At 41.2% G+C, this 16366-nt stretch overlaps 1 protein-coding gene across 5 annotated transcripts in view; it reads right to left on the reverse strand.

Annotated features, from left to right (window-relative positions):
• Positions 1-16366, reverse strand: part of ERICH3 (glutamate rich 3) — a 97724-nt gene that overhangs the window by 45486 nt on the left and 35872 nt on the right. For all 5 annotated transcript variants that reach the window (XM_070746169.1, XM_070746172.1, XM_070746171.1 and 2 more), the window contains 3 exons: positions 6919-6990; positions 4864-4986; positions 1797-1958 (listed from right to left, as the gene is read on the reverse strand). In XM_070746169.1, coding sequence (XP_070602270.1) covers positions 1797-1958; positions 4864-4986; positions 6919-6990 — 357 coding nt within the window. The remainder of the gene's footprint in view (positions 1-1796; positions 1959-4863; positions 4987-6918; positions 6991-16366) is intronic.

Genomic DNA, 16366 nt, shown 5'->3' on the forward strand with positions numbered 1-16366 from the left:
AATATTTTAGGAAGTATTTTGATCTCACAAGCTTTCAGAAGCTATAAGCTGAATAATAATAATAATAATAATAATTATTATTATTATTATTATTATTATTATTAATTGGATTTGTATGCCGCCCCCTCCGCAGACTCAGGGCGGCTAACAACAGTGGTAAAACAACATGAACAATCCAATTAATAAAAACAACTAAAAAACCCTTATTATAAAAAACCAACATACACACAAACATACCATGCATAACTTGTAATAGCCTAGGGGGAAAGGATAACTTAACTCCCCCATGCCTGGCAACAAAGGTGGGTCTTAAGTAATTTGCGAAAGACAAGGAGGGTGGGGGCCATTCTAATCTCTGGGGGGAGTTGGCTCCAGAAGGCTGGGGCCGCCACAGAGAAGACTCTACCCCTGGGGCCTGCCAAACGACATTGTTTGGTCAACGGGACCCGGAAAAGGCCAACTCTGTGGGACCTTATCGGCCACTGGGATTCGTGCGGTAGAAGGCGGTTCTGGATGTATTCTGGTCCAATGCCATGTAGGGCTTTAAAGGTCATTACCAACACTTTGAATTGTGACAGGAAACCAATCAGCAGCCAGCGCAGGCCGCGGAGTGTTGCAGAAACGTGGGTGAATTATCCAAATTAATTCAGAAGAGCAGTAATACTGGGTATTAGACCTTTGTAGAGTTTCAGAAAGGTGTTTTTCCCTTCCCCCCACTCCTTTATATTTGTCTCTTTATACATGCCATAAGTTCTTTTCTTTTTCCCCCCAAATATTTTATTGATTTTCTTAAAATACCAAAAGTTCTATCCTGGTCAACTTGGCTTCCCTCTCTCTCTCTCATCCAACCCACATAACAGGATTGCTGTTGTGGGGAAAATATGAGAAGAACGAGTATTAGTTATATTTGCTGCCTTGAAATATTTGAAAGAATAATACAGGGAAGATTTAAAACAATCTAAAAAAATAGTGAAAGAAAGGAAAGAGGAACAAGATCCATTATAGAAATAGTGAATATTCAGTTAGCTTTCAAACGACATCTAATCTTCAGAGGTATCCATATTCTTCAACAGTGAAATCCTTTTCAACTTTCCCCCTTCCTCTATTTTCAGCAACTGCATCTCTTCTCTTCTTTTTATATATTATTTATCTGTTAAATCTATTTGCTGCCCACCTCACCATAGCAATAGCACTTGAACTTATATATCCCTTCACAATGTTTTACAGCCTTCTGTGGCTTACAGTGTCAGCATATTGCCCCCAACAATCTGGGTTCTCATTTTACCGATCTCAGAAGGAGGGAAGGCTGAGTCAACCTTGAACCAGTAAGAATCGAACTACCGAATTGCAGTCAGCAGCAATAGCATGCAGTCAGTTGACGGCAAAAGTTGCATGCAGTACTGCATTCTAACCACTGTGCCACAACTCTAGGCAGCTTACAACAATAAAAAAAGGAAGAAATAAAAAAGGTTTAAAGAAAACTAAAGTAAAATACTAGAACAAAGTAAACAATGAAAAAGAAAATGAGAACATCAAGACCGAGGTGGAGGTGAAATCTGCCATCCCTCCAACAGCCACCTCCAACATGGAACTCCCCACTAGGTGTCTTTAGATGACTCACCCCCATTTGCAACCAATTGTAAGAAATAATTACCCTCCGTTGTTACCAACAGAATTCATTCTGCATTATTTCCCATTCTATTTCATTTTAATGTGCTAGATGATTCCTTGTACAAAAATATTGTATATCCTCATTCTTCCTATTGTACTGCATGTGTAAAGGAACAAATGCTAACCTCGGTAGTAAAATGATATTCTTTGTCAACGGTGAGAAATTTTGGTCTGGAGCTCAAACCAGTCTTTGATGAACCTTCAGTCACGACATTTCCGTAGAGGGGCTGAAGTCGGAGTGGCTGTTGTATGTTTCCTGGAGCAGTGTTTGGTCGAGGATAAGAAATCTGAACCATGAAAAGACACAGAGGTAAATACATTTTAGGCATTTTAGTTACAGCTTCAAATATCTAAAACCACTGGATTTGTAATTAAAAACACTGAGAGGGTACCACACTGCCTATCCCTAATTTAAAAACATGTACTTATGCACGCTTCTGAAAATGAAATTGTAATTTGTCTACATTTGGATTTTTGGTTTAAAAAGAGATAGCTGGGTAGATAAAGGTTTTACATCTATATCAATTTAAATTGACTTAAACTAAATTAACCTTAAACTAAACCTTAAACTAAATTGTACAAAAGATGAATTAGCGTTGCCTAAAACACGATCTAAGTATTGCCCACAAGATCATATGCTGCAACGTTTTACCTGTCAATGACTATTTAAGCTTCAACCGCAACAACACAAGAGCACGCAACAGATTCAAACTTAATATTAACCGCTCCAAACTTGACTGTAAAAAATATGACTTCAGCAACCGAGTTGTCGAAGCATGGAACTCATTACCTGACTCAGTAGTGTCAACCCCTAACCCCCAACATTTTTCCCTTAGACTGTCCATGATTGACCTCTCCAGGTTCCTTAGAGGTCAGTAAGGGGCGTGCATAAGTGCACCAGTGTGCCTTCCGTCCCCTGTCCAATTGTCTCTCCTTATCTCATTTATCTTTTCTTCCTTTCAAATATGTTCACCTATACTTTTATATCTTTTCTTCTATACTTTTCTTTACTTATATTATTACATATCTATTCTCTTCAATGTGTATTATATATTGGATAAAATAAAATAAAATAAAATAAAATAAATGAAATGAAATAAAATAAAATGAAATAAAATAAAATAAATGAAATGAAATAAAATAAAATAAAATAATGAATGAATGAATGAATGAATGAATGAAATAAGCCAATAAGTATTTCACTCAAATGGATAAATTTGAAAGTTATGGCCACTGCAGAGTTCCCACAGTTGTGCACTCTTATAACCATCTGCAGGGATGCTGAAGTTCCTCTCCACAACTGTCTCCCCCCCACCCCCGCCCCAATCTTATGAGTCCTCACAGGCCTCAGCCAGCTTCCCACCCAGCCATTCAGCCACCTAAGGGAGCCAAAAGCCAGGCAGCCAACACTACTGGTGTACACAGGGTTCTGAGACCTTGTAGGCCGAGGCGTTCTTTCCACTCAGCCACCCAAGGCAGTGTAAAGCTTGGCAGCAAACACTACTGTTGCCTATGGGGCTGTGAGAATTTGCAGGCCAACGACTGCTTCCCAATCAGCCTAAGGGAGTCTAAAGCTGGGTACTGAAGGCTACTGGTGCATGTGGGGTTGTAAAAATTGATAAGCCAAGGCCTCTTTTGTAATCAGCCACCTATGGGAGCCTAAAGCTGAGAGGCAGACACTACCAGTGAAGGTGGGGCTGTGAGAGCTTGTAGGCCAAGGCCTTCTTCCCATTCACCAGCCCAGGAACTTCCAAGGCCTGCTCCTCAGCCAGCTTCAGGACCCCACAGCACCTAATTTACCTTTCTGTCTTTTGCTTGGCCGATGCAATACAAACCTTAGCATTCCTATAGAGGGGGTCTGCCTTCTGGCAACTTCATGCTATTCTACAAGCAAATATTATTCTCACGAGCCTGTAGGGACTCTTTGCCCTTTTTTTTAAAGGAGACTCCTTCACTGTTCATTTTGTAGATGTGGGGTAGGGGTCAATAAACAAGGCCATCTCACTTAACAGCTTGTGACCATAATGGCCAGGCTCCGTTATGGTTGTAAGTCAAGGACTACCTGTATTCAAAAATAACTATATTCTAATAGAGATATATTTAAAATAATCACATTATGCAGAAAATAATGTTCATGTAAGAGAGTTCTCATGAAATTATTCTATTGTCATCCCATAACAGAGTTCTTTTACATGCTAAAATGTCAATTGGGCACACACACTTGGACACATGAAAAAGTTACATGAAACTCACATGATATAAAATATTTTTCTATATATTGGAATTGTTTCTTTTGGTCTAGGTCAGGGGTAGGCAAAGTTGGCTCTTCTATGACATGTGGACTTCAACTCCCAGAAATCCTGAGCTAGCATAATTAGCCCAGGAATTCTGGGAGTTGAAGTCCACATGTCATAGAAGAGCCAACTTTGCCTACCCTTGGTCTAGGTGGTCATGTTGTTTTAATTGTTATTTTTCCAATAATAAAAGAATACCTCATGTATATTTTAAGCCATTCTAGAATTGGGCAGCCTTAATAAATTAAATATATAAATATAAGTAAAACCTGTAACATTGACTTTGAGTAGCCAGATCTCCATAGTCTTGTTTCTTTAAGTATCAAAATAGATAAAGTGATTAGAGATTCTTCAATATTTAAACAACCATAGTTTGCTAAATTGTTAGGAAGATAAAATAAGTATATGTGGCCAACTGAACCATGAAATCTCCAATTTTTTTACCAATTCAGTCTAATGAATGAGAATTTGTTTCACAAAATCATTTCAAACTGGCAGAGAGATTCAGAGAAATTCTCATGGATAAAATGACTGGCGGACTTGTTTAACTTTCAGATAGCCAAGGACTATTTAGGAATATCTTATTTTCACTGTTCAAGCATTTCCTCAAAGGATCCGCAGCCTTCCTGATTGGCCATACTTCACTAAAATCTCATCTCTCCAACTCTATACATTTGGTAGAAATCTGCAAATGTTCGATATAACCACAGTCATATATATATGGTACGACCTTTACATCCTTTGGATTAAAAGGCGATAAACATTTTTAAAGATAAGTCTTCCAGTGTTACAAATTTGCACAATGTCACTTTGATTCCATTAAATGGGGGCTCCAGCTCCAGGAAACAAAATTGAAACAGGACTATGTTCATCCTACAAACCCTCACTAGACACTCACCGTGTGACTCGATACTCCTCTCTCACCCAATTTGCGCCGCCCAAAGCGATTTCTTGGTACAGTGGGTGGATGTGGTGATAGCAAGTGATGGGAACCTTCTGTTGCCTTTTTCGCTCGTTCCGCCTAAATGAAGGAGAAATGACAGACTTAACATTACATGTACATGTACAAGTTACCTTATGAGTAATAGTGAGCAGCCTCCTTCTCCATGCCTCTCAATTGTCCCAGGTGAATCCAACTAGAAATATGACTACATGAACTAATTCTGCTTTATTCTTTATTCTAATTCTTTCCCACAGAGTGGGTCTTCTCCGGGTCCTGTCAACCAAACAATGCCGCTTGGCGGGACCCAGGGGAAGAGCCTTCTCTGTGGCGGCCCCGGCCCTCTGGAACCAACTCCCCCCAGAGATTAAAATTGCCCACACCCTCCTTGCCTTTCGTAAGTTACTTAAAACCCACCTTTGCCGCCAGGCATGGGGGAATTGAGATACTCTTTCCCCCTAGGCCCTTACAATTTTATGCATGGTATGTCTGTATTTATGTTTGGTTTTTATAATAATGGGTTTTTAATTGTTTTTAGTATTGGATTATTATTGTATGCTGTCTTGTTATTGCTGTTAGCCGCCCCGAGTCTTCGGAGAGGGGCGGCATACAAATCCAATAAATAAATAAATGAATGAATGAATGAATAAATAAATTAGATGGATGGATGGATGGATGGATGGATGGATGGATGGATGGATGGATGGATGGATAGATAGATAGATAGATAGATAGATAGATAGATAGATAGATAGATAGATAGATAATTGTAAGGCTACCTTTAAAAAAAACCTTGCAAATCTGAAAGTACAGATTTCTCATGACTACTTTTTAACTACTCGATCCATTAGGGTGGGTCTTCCCTAATTTTCTTTCTCCAACCATTAAGCCACTGAGGGCTCCTGCCTCTCTTATTGGATGGTTTCCTAGGCAGCATCTCTTTCCCTTATTTCCTAAGGTCATCCACACATTCCATTACAGTATCATGCTGGTGACATATGTGCAGAGATGGTTTCCATTTATACAGCCTGTGGTCTCTAGCAAGGACTTCATTCTATACATAAGTGATCCCATGTGAGACAGTCAGTCTCCTGTACATTCATGTAAAGGCAATTATCTGTAAAGTTAATGTGGCTACTGCAGAGAGCTGTACTGTAAGCATATGGCTAAGGAAGAGAAGGGCCTGTTTACTCTTCATCCAGCATCAGTTTGAACATGGTACAGTAATACCTGAACATGGCTTCAGAAACCTCTTTTTTCCTTTATCTTTTGTAATGTACATTCAATAAAGATTATTTAAAAAAACAATATTGCTAGAAAATAATGCTCTCTGGCAAAGCTTTTTGTAAATAAGACTTCTACCCAGGAATTCAAACCAATATCTTCAAATGCCTGGAAAATCAAGGTCCACACCTGAACCTTCAAATATTAATAAATTTGCTTTAGTTTATTTTTTGCTGCCTTATAACTCCTGGGGACTACAGTCTGTGCAGTTTCCTTGGACAAATTTGTAATTTGCTCTTGCCTTCTTCCTAGAGCTGAGAAAGTGTGATCAGCCCAAAGTCACCCAGCTGATTTTGTGTCAAAGGGATGCCTAAAACTGACTCTCTCCTGGTTTCTAGCCTGGTGTCTTCAACCACTGTATCAAACAGGCTCCCAAATTGGCTTTTCTATTTATATAAATGTATTTGTGCCTCGCCATGATAAAATAATTAGGAAACAGTAGCAGAATGTAACCAGATACCCATTATGAATAGAATAAAAAGTAATGCAATTGCTAGATATAGGAAAAAGGAACAACTCATAAAATTCAGGGCCACTGAATTTATGCTGCAAAAAAACAGGACAAGCATTAATTTAGAGGGCAGCGAGGGAATTCAATAAACTCTCTTTTGATGCTGAATAGCAATCATCGAGACTTTTGCAATCCAGAACTGATAGCACTAAAAAAACATGTATCTCTAAGTCTTATCAATGACAATCAATTCTTGTCAAAAAAAGAGAAATCATTACCTTGGTTCTCTGGATCCGCTCTCTCTTTGCCGAACTCTCAACTTTTCTTTTTACGTCACCCTGGTGATGTCGCTAATTGGTCCATTTTTAAAGAATAAAAAATAAAGACAAAATCACATTTCAGATGAAACCATACATCATTCCTAGAGCACATAACACTAATCTGAGTTATTACACCTTTTACCTTTCCTCCCAATTTTTAAATGACAAGTTTTTTTCTTTCTTGTTCACAATCTCTTTTGGATAGTAGGACTGAGATTATTTCTGGGTTTTATATACTGCTCTGGTGGCCTTTGTGTGTGTTCGGGGGGAGAAGAGTGAAGAACATGACTTTTTAAATTATAAATAGAGAACAAAGTCCCCCAACCAAACAGTTGGTCAAAATTGATTGTGTAAACAAGGCTCATATCAAAGAGCAAGTGAGTGAATGTCAAGTGATTAAAGACATGAGATTTATTCAAATCTATTATTAAAACATACCCAATAACTGCTGCATAGGTTTCAAAATCTTCCTGCATTCAAACAACCTGTTCCCTTTCTTTTTCTTCCTTCTCTTTTCAAACCATATCCCCTAGCAAGTAACACTCCCAGCCTAGTTGATAATGATGATTTATATCCATTTTAACAACACAAGTAGTAGTTGAGAGCACAACTAAAGAGATGGGATGGGGAAATTATATAATGTTTTAGCTGTCTATGGAACATTATAAACTCCAAATGTAACTCTCAGCATGCATGCAGAGACAAAATGGGGTGCCTGTTTCTGTTAAATTCTCAGATTGAAACACATAGGCTTCAGTCAGGTCCTCCATTCCGGAGGGAAAATACTGACCGCTGATTGGCTAGACTGTCTGGCAGCTCCCTATAAAAGGGTTGGCTGTCAGAGGAGCCTTTCCTGGATTGTAAATAGTTGCCAAATAAAGAGCTGTTGTTTTGAAGCCACTTCTGTCTACCTCTTCCTTTCATCCTATTTAACACTGGAATGAAGGTGGAATTGGAAGGCAGATAGGCCAGAAAAGAGCTGACAACCTCGCAATCCAGCCCGGGGAAATATGTTTTTGACTAACAGCCTTTCTAAAGTGCCAACTCAGTCAACATAACGACACATGACCTGTTGAGACACTTCAACCCAGCACGGGAGCACTGGGACGCCTACATGACTCGCTTTGAATGCTTCATGAAGGCAAACGACCTCCTTGGGCTAGTGGACAACTGCAAACGTGTGTTCTTCCTGTGCTACTGAGGCACAGACATGTTTGCGATGGCCCACGCACTCACTGAAACAATGCCAGTTCAGATGGTCACTTGGTCCGCCCTACAGACAATGCTCAAGAACCATTATTCCCCTGAAACCCTCCAAATCTTTATGGTGGCATGCCTTCAATCTGCAGAACCAGAAAGAGGAAGAGTCCATTAATGAATACATTGTCACGCTGCACAAGGCTGCTCCCCATTGTAAGTTCCATGAGCTACTGCTCAACCGAGTGATCTGTGGAATTTAGAACATTAACCTCCAATTGAGGTTAGTTTTGAAGACCACCCTCACTCTCCAGATTTGGCTGGACGAAGGACATCCACTAGGTCGAGAAAGGCACTACAGCAACCAAGCAGCCCGAAAAGTGCACAAAAGATGGTCGGCGTGCATCACGAGAGTTCAGTGCTAGACTTCTCATCTGACAGCAATGAGTCTCCGGAGAGGGGAGGCATACAAATCCAATTAATTAATTGATTGATTGATTGATTGATTAATTAATTAATTAATTAATTAATTAATTAAAAATTTGGAGAGTTTCAGGGGAATAATGGTTCTTGAGCATAGTCTGTAGGGTGGACCAAGTGACCATCTGAACTGGCATTGTTTCAGTTAATTAATTAAATTAATTAAATAAATAAATAAATAAATAAATAAATGAGAAAGCTTGCTGCTTTTGATTCAAAAAGCACAAAGTGGCAAATGCACCCAATGACAGACTTGTATCACATGTGAGCTGCAGAGGGCACCATCACTGCACCGTCTGACAATACCATGAGGCCATCTGTCAATGATGCAACGGTCATGGTCATCTAGCAAAAGTCTGCTGTACCAAGCTGCCTTCACCATAGGCAACACAATAAGCACTGAGCAAGCCTGGCTACACCAAACAGTCTCAACACAGGGGTTGGCAGCTATAATGGAGAAGCGACTGGGCCAGTGCAACTGAGGGCTGCCAAACAACAATCCGACAAGCAATCACATCGCACTGGAAGAAGCTGTGAATCACCATCCTGCTCAAGGAGTCACCATGCATCATGGAAATCAACACCAGATCATCTGTCACCATCGTATCCTGGGCAACGCTGCAACAAGCAATCCAGGGATCCAGAAGAAACAACTGTGGTGCCAAGAATTAAGGCTGACTGATTACCAAGGCAACTGCATTCCAGTCATCGGCTGTGGCACTTTCTGGGTGCAATTCAAGAATTTCAACATCCCCTCATACTGGCAGTGGTCAATGGCTCCCTTCCAAGCCTGCTCGGCTTGGAGTGGTTCAAGACCCTCAGCATGGGGGTGACCACAATCAACACCATCATTGATAAGTTCACAGAAAACTTTCTGAGGAAGTTCAAGGACATTTTTAGCGGCAGTCTTAGTACATACAAGGGGACTCTAATTTCATTCAACTTAAATGCAAACGTAGCACCAATTCAACTTAAATGCTGGAGACCTCCTCTTGCCCTCTGACCAAAAATAGATAAGGAATTGGACATGCTAATTAGCCAAGGGATCCTAGAGCCATAGTTCCCTCTAAGCTGAGCAGTGAGCAATCGCTCACGTAAAAATCATCATCAACTCAGAGTTTTCCAAACCTGCCCAGAAGCCGAGAGGGAAAGAGTGAGAGGGAAGGCGAGAGAGAGGAAGAGAGAGAAACAGATAGAAAAAAGAGAGGAAGGAAAAGAGAAAGAAAAAGAATGGGAGTAAGGAAGAGAGAAAGAAAATCAAAATCTAGTTTGAAACTAGCTCAACTATTTAAGTGGCATTTTGATATTGATAGAGTTGCCCTATTATGAGCTCACTGTTATAGACACACAGTACAGTATTTTATTTTTAAATTCTCTGAGGCAAAACATGGTGGGTTTTTTATTTGTTTGTTTGTTTGTTTGTTTGTTTGTTTATTATTTCTGTGCCGCCCAGTCCCAAAGGTACTGCCGCTCAGACACTATACTTTTCCGCCCACCCCCCAAAAAAATTAGAGGGAACACTGCCTAGAGCCTATCAATCTTGCATGGTGGGAAACCCCTATAGTGACCCTGCACATTGGACAGGTCAAGCTGGACAGGTCAATGCACTGACTATAACTGCACGCTTAATAAAGCACTATAGCAGAGAGCCTATCCAGTTCCTGTGGTCCAGGATCTGCTACATTCTCTGGGCCCAGGAAAGATCGAGAAAAAACTCAATCTTGCGCAGACCTACCAGCAGCTATCTGTAGGTGGTGCCACTCCATAGACTCAGACCATTGTGATGCATAGGGATGCACTTAAATGTACGCGGCTCCAGTTCAGAGTTAGTATAGCCCCCAAACTATTCCAAAGTTTTATAGAATGACTGTTAGAAGATGATATTCTAATTTTGGCCAAAGACAAAAACCAATTATTTTAAAGACAGAGGACAGTGCTGATCCAAAGTCACAACAAGTGTCTGTGGCTTAAAAAGGCAAAATGCCAAATTGGTGTGGACAGGGTAGAGTTCGTAGAGTACATGATTGACAGCTCTGGGACCCACCCCACAAATTCAAAAATTAAGGCAATACAGGATGCCCTTAACCCTCAGAACAAAACTGAACTACAAGCACTCCTTGGGCTCCTTAACTTCTATAGCATTTTCCTCAAACAGAAGGCTATGATGGTTAAGTCACTCACAAGCTACTGGGAGAAAAGGCGAAATGAACCTAGGAAAGGACTGAGGCAGCCACTTTTGTGGCTGTCAAATGCCTACTTTCTGCAGACAGCCTCTTAATCCAGTATAATCAGATCTTGGCACTTGTGTTGACCTGCGATGCTTCACCCTTTGCCATTGGGACTGTCCTCAGACATTGCTTACCCAATGGCACCAAGGAACCCATAGCCTTTTATTCTATGTCCACCATGGAGTGCAATTACAGTTAGCTGGACAGAGAAGTGCTAGCTGTGGTGGCTGGAGTCAAGCATTTTTATGACTACAGTGATCCCTCGATTTTTACGTATTCAAACTTCACGAAACGGCTATACCACGGTTTTTCAAAAATATTAATTAAAAAATACTTTGCAGGTTTTTTCCCTATACCACGGTTTTTCCCACCCGATGACGTCATACATCATCGCCAAACTTTCGTCCACCTTTAATAAATATTTTTTTAAATAAACTTTAATAAATAAACATGGTGAGTAATAATCTAAATGGTTGCTAAGGGAATGAGAAATTGCAGTTTAGGGGTTTAAAGTATTAAGGGAAGGCTTAACACTTTAAACCCCTAAAGTTCAAAGCCAAAAATAGTGTATTTACTTCCGCATCTCTACTTCGCAGAAATTCAACTTTCGCGGGCAGTCTCGGAATGCATCCCCCGCGAATATCGAGGAAACACTGTATTTGTATTTGCAGCAATTTGACGATGACTAATCGCAAGCCACTTTTGGGACTCATCGCAGGCAACAGCTCCATGCCTGCCTCACTATCACCCAGAATGACTAAGTGGGCCATTTTCCTGGATGCTTAAAGCTACCGGCAAATCCACCAGCCTGAACAGACTTTGGGGCCTGGTAACGCCCTCAGCTGCTGTCTCTTGCCAGAGCTACTGGAAAACCACCACACCAAGGCACATGTGCTTCTAATTGACTGCTTGGACTCTGGCTCATAACCTCACATGAGGTTGCATGCCACTCTAGCAAGGACAAAATAATCACCCAAGTCTTGCACTGGGTGTTGAGGGGGTAGCCATAAGGGATCCGTTGGGGCTCAGCTTAAAATGTTTATGACCAAACAAAATGAACTGTCAGTAATGGTTGTTCCACAGAAACTGTGTGTTGCAGTATTGTAAACATTGCATGCAGGCCATCCAGTGACTGTCCGGATGAAAGCCTTAGCTAGAGGCTATGTCTGATGACCTAACATACACTGGGATATTACTGAATGGGTGGCCACCTGCTCTCCATGTCAGAAATCCATATCAGCTCCCCAAAAGGTGCCTGCACATGAATGGGAACAGCCGAAGGCATCCTGGTTCAAGGTCAATGTTCCCTCTAATTTTTTTCGGTGTGGGCGGAAAAGTATAGTGTCCGAGCGGCAGTGGCATAGAAGTATAGATAGATAGATAGATAGATAGATAGATAGATAGATAGATAGATAGATAGATAGATAGATACCCTTCTTTCTTATTAAAAGAAATTAATAATAAAACAAAACCATCTCTGTCTCTCTCTTTCTCTCTCTCACTCCCCCTTCCTCTCTTCTCTCTCTTTCTTTCTCTCTCTCTCTTTCTCTCTCTTTCTCTCTCTCTCTTTTTCTCCCTTTCTCCCTTTCTTTCTATCTGGCTCTTTCTGTTGCTCTCTCTCTCTCATTCTCTCTCTCTTTCTTTCTCTCTCTCTCTCTCTCTCTCACTTTTTCTCTCTTTTTCTCTCTCTCTCTTTCTCTCTCCCCCCTCTTGCTCTCTCTCTCTTTTTCTCACTTTCTCCCTCTTTCTTTCTATTTGGCTCTGTCTGTTTCTCTCTCTCTCTCTCTTGCTTTCTCTCTCTCTCTCTCTTTCTCTCTCTCTCTCTTTCTCTCTTTTTCACTCCCTTTCTTTCCTTCTATCTTGCTCTGTCTGTTGCTTTCTCTCTCTCTTGTTCTTCCTTTCTCTCTCTTCCTTTCTTCTCTGGAGGTCATGGAAGGTTTTTCTTATTTTAAGAAGTATCGGAAGTGCTCGGGAAAAGTGCTCTGGGTGAAGGGGCTGCGACTCAAGAGGGGCGGGGTAGGTGCTCCTGGAGTGCTTGGAGAAAACCCTCTCATAGCCTGGGAGCGCTTCGGGAACATCTGCCCCTCCCCTCTCGCAGACCCTTCGCTAGCAGCTGAATGAGGAAGAGGAGAAGCCACAGCCGCCGCCACTGCAGGACGAGCCATGCCCCAAGGCAGAAGGTGGAGGAGGAGAAAGTGGATCGGGCGGGCAGCGGCGGGAGGCCAGGGGCGCGAGGGGGCCGGAGGCATCTGGGGCAGGGGGCAGGGAGGCTCAGCACCAGCACCGGCACCTCCACGACAGGCAGGGGTGGGCGGCACCTCCCATTGCGTGGCCTTAGAAAGGGCTGCGCAGGAAGTTGTTTGGGGGGGGCGCCCGCACGGCCGCACAGCTTAAAGAGTACAGTGTCCAAGGTACACATTGACTCTGCTGGCCCTACTCATGGGTAAACTTTCTTTGTAGTCATGGATGCTTACTTGAAGTGGTTAGAGGTAGCCTTCATGACCACCACTACAGCAGAAGCAGTCATCAAGGTGCTACAGAGACTTTTCTCCATGCATGGCCTTCCCTATGTCCTGGTTTCAGACAATGGGCCCCAATTCATAGCCTTACTATTTGAAACCTATTTAACAGAATAGGAGATCAAACACACCCTTTGCTCATCATTCCATCCCTCCAGAAATAATCAAGTAGAGAGAAAGGTGAGATCAACAAAAGAAGCCCTTTCACGCATGGGCCCAGGCAATTGGCAAACCCAAATTGATAAATTTTTATTAGTGCAGCATATCATTCCTAGCGGTAGAAGTCCTTCTGAACTTCTAATGGGTCACCAATTATGATCCCACCTAGATCAGTATACTCTAAATACTCTGCCATGACCCCAGTAGACTTCCATAATCCGCTCTGACAATTTAGCATAAGGGGTCAGGTATACACCCACAACTATGATGGGGGTCTTCTTGACCAAATCCGAGGCTGACTCAGCTGCTTCACTCTTAGGCTAGTGGGTGAGCTCTGAGCAAACCAGTCCTCAAAGCTCCAGCTATGCCCCAGGCTGAAATCCAAAAGCTTCCATTGGTTGAAGCCCAGAGCAACAGAAGCTTGTCCAACTTATTTATTTTATTTATTTATTTAATTGGATTTATATGCCGCCCTTCTCCGAGGACTCGACTGAACTCCGGAGGTCTGAAAGACCAACTAAATGTCCTGCCTAGCTCCGTGATTATGGCACACTTTGGGTTAGCCCAACACAGTGGGGAGGGGTGTTACATTCTCAGACTATAACACATAGGCTTCAGTCAGGTCCTCCATTCTGGAGGAAAAATACTCACTGCTGATTGGCTAATCAATCAGTATTGGGTTCTAGCTCTCTATAAAAGGGCTGCTGTCAGACAGAGTTTTTGCTGGATTGTAAATAGTTGCCAAATAAAGAGCTGTTGTTTAGAAGCCACTTCTTCTGCCTCTTCCATTCACTCTATTAAACAGTTTCGACAACACTTTGTCCCATTTTCTGCAATGCATCACAATAATGAGGGAGGCTTTCAGCAGAATGGAAGGAAAAAGGAAAAGCAATTCCCAAGCAGACCAAACATTTTACCACTGTGAAATGCATCGTAGTCACATGACACATAATTAAGCACTGCAGTTTCACCACTCAATAATGAAGTAATTTTCTAAGATGAATGCGGTGAACAAAGCCATCACCTATACCGCAATAAGTGGAGAGGGCTGCTTAAGTATTGAAAATTTATCTGGACAGATACAAGCATTTTCCCCGATGTTTCTCAAAGTTGCTGTTAATAAAGGAACATGCCTGATTTCCTTTGCAAAGAACAATAACAAGACACTCTATACCTAATGAGCTCTTGTGAAAATGTCTTTTAAAAGTAGACAGCAGGTGCTGGGTGTGGAGTGTCGTGTCTAACTTAATCCTGAGAGACAACCATTTTCACAGGTTTTTTTAGGTAATAGGCAATAAGCGCGTATGTGTAAATCCCTTGGAGATTTGGATCTAGTAACACTTCTGTAAATGTTATAACCGAACACTGAGATTGTCAAAAATCTTTGGAAAAAAAGAACCCAGCAATTTGAAAGCCATTATTTTAATATATGCCCAACTGTTCCTACCACCGAATCCTTTCACAAAAATGTTGGTATGTCCTACATTCAGCACATAATGTTTGCATTATAAAATAGGAGTCTAAAAAGGTAAACTTAGCTGCATTCAGATAAACTGCTAAAGATGGATTATTGAATGATGCACTTTCTCTGTGTTATGGCCCCTCAGAATATTCTCTTCGAAAGGAAGCAGGGGCAACAGTGTTCCCTCTAATTTTTGGGGGGGATGGGCGGAAAAGTATAGTGTCTGAGCGGCAGTCCCTTCGGGACTGGGCGGCACAGAAATAATAAATAAATAAATAAATAAATAAACAAACAAACAAACAAACAAATAAAAAACCCACCGTGTTTTGCCTCAGAGAATTTCAAAATAAAATACTGTACTGTGTGTCTATAATAGTGAGCTCATAATAGGGCAACTCTATCAATATCAAAATGCCACTTAAATAGTTGAGCTAGTTTCAAACTAGATTTTGATTTTCTTTCTCTCTTCCTTACTCCCATTCTTTTTCTCTCTCTTTTCCTTCCTCTCTTTCTTCTATCTGTTTCTCTCTCTTCCTCTCTTCCTCTCTCTCTCCTTCCCTCTCACTCTTTCCCTCTCGGCTTCTGGGCAGGTTTGGAAAACTCTGAGTTGATGATGATTTTTACGTGAGCGATTGCTCACTGCTCAGCTTAGAGGGAACTATGAGGGGCAAGGCAAGGATAAAAAGTGGGGAAGATCAATCCTGAAGATTCAATGTCTAGCTCTGATGTCCTGAAAGAATTATTGTCTACATTTCTTGATGTGCAATGCTGAATTTAGTGTCTGAGACTAGTAGGACCATATCTAGATAACAAAAATCCAAACTATCCCTAGATGGCAGCAAAGACACTAACACTCATAACATTTTGGTGCCATCAAGTCATCTAGATTTTTGTACTTGTCAGAACTCTGACACAATGCTTATTATTGAAATATCTAAACTTTAATATTTCTGAAACATTTTACCTTAATCCTGAATAAGACATTGCTTAGTCTCTTAGTCTCTTGTCTATCAAGAGATCTAAGTATTAGAACTAGTTTTTGTCCCAGGACTCTTTGCTCCTGCTGGCTCCTTCTCCCATTTCTAGATAATTTAGGGCTTGCTATGTTCTCTGCATGGTACTTTGAGGAGTAACAAATTGAAGATAAAACATGGGGTTCTCTCCTTTTACATGCTCCCTGGAACTCTAACAGAATGTCCAATAATACCGAAACAAGATGTACTGTTCCGGAGGGGGAAAAATGCAGTGATCTTAAGTAGACCTACTCAACTATATTTGTACAGCTTACTGTGTTGTGAAGACACATCAAATCTTGAATGTGAAAACACAAACTGGCAATATGGATATATTGGCATAGGAGC

This window comes from Erythrolamprus reginae, chromosome 3 (genome assembly GCF_031021105.1).
Source record: "Erythrolamprus reginae isolate rEryReg1 chromosome 3, rEryReg1.hap1, whole genome shotgun sequence".
Taxonomy (NCBI): domain Eukaryota; kingdom Metazoa; phylum Chordata; class Lepidosauria; order Squamata; family Dipsadidae; genus Erythrolamprus; species Erythrolamprus reginae.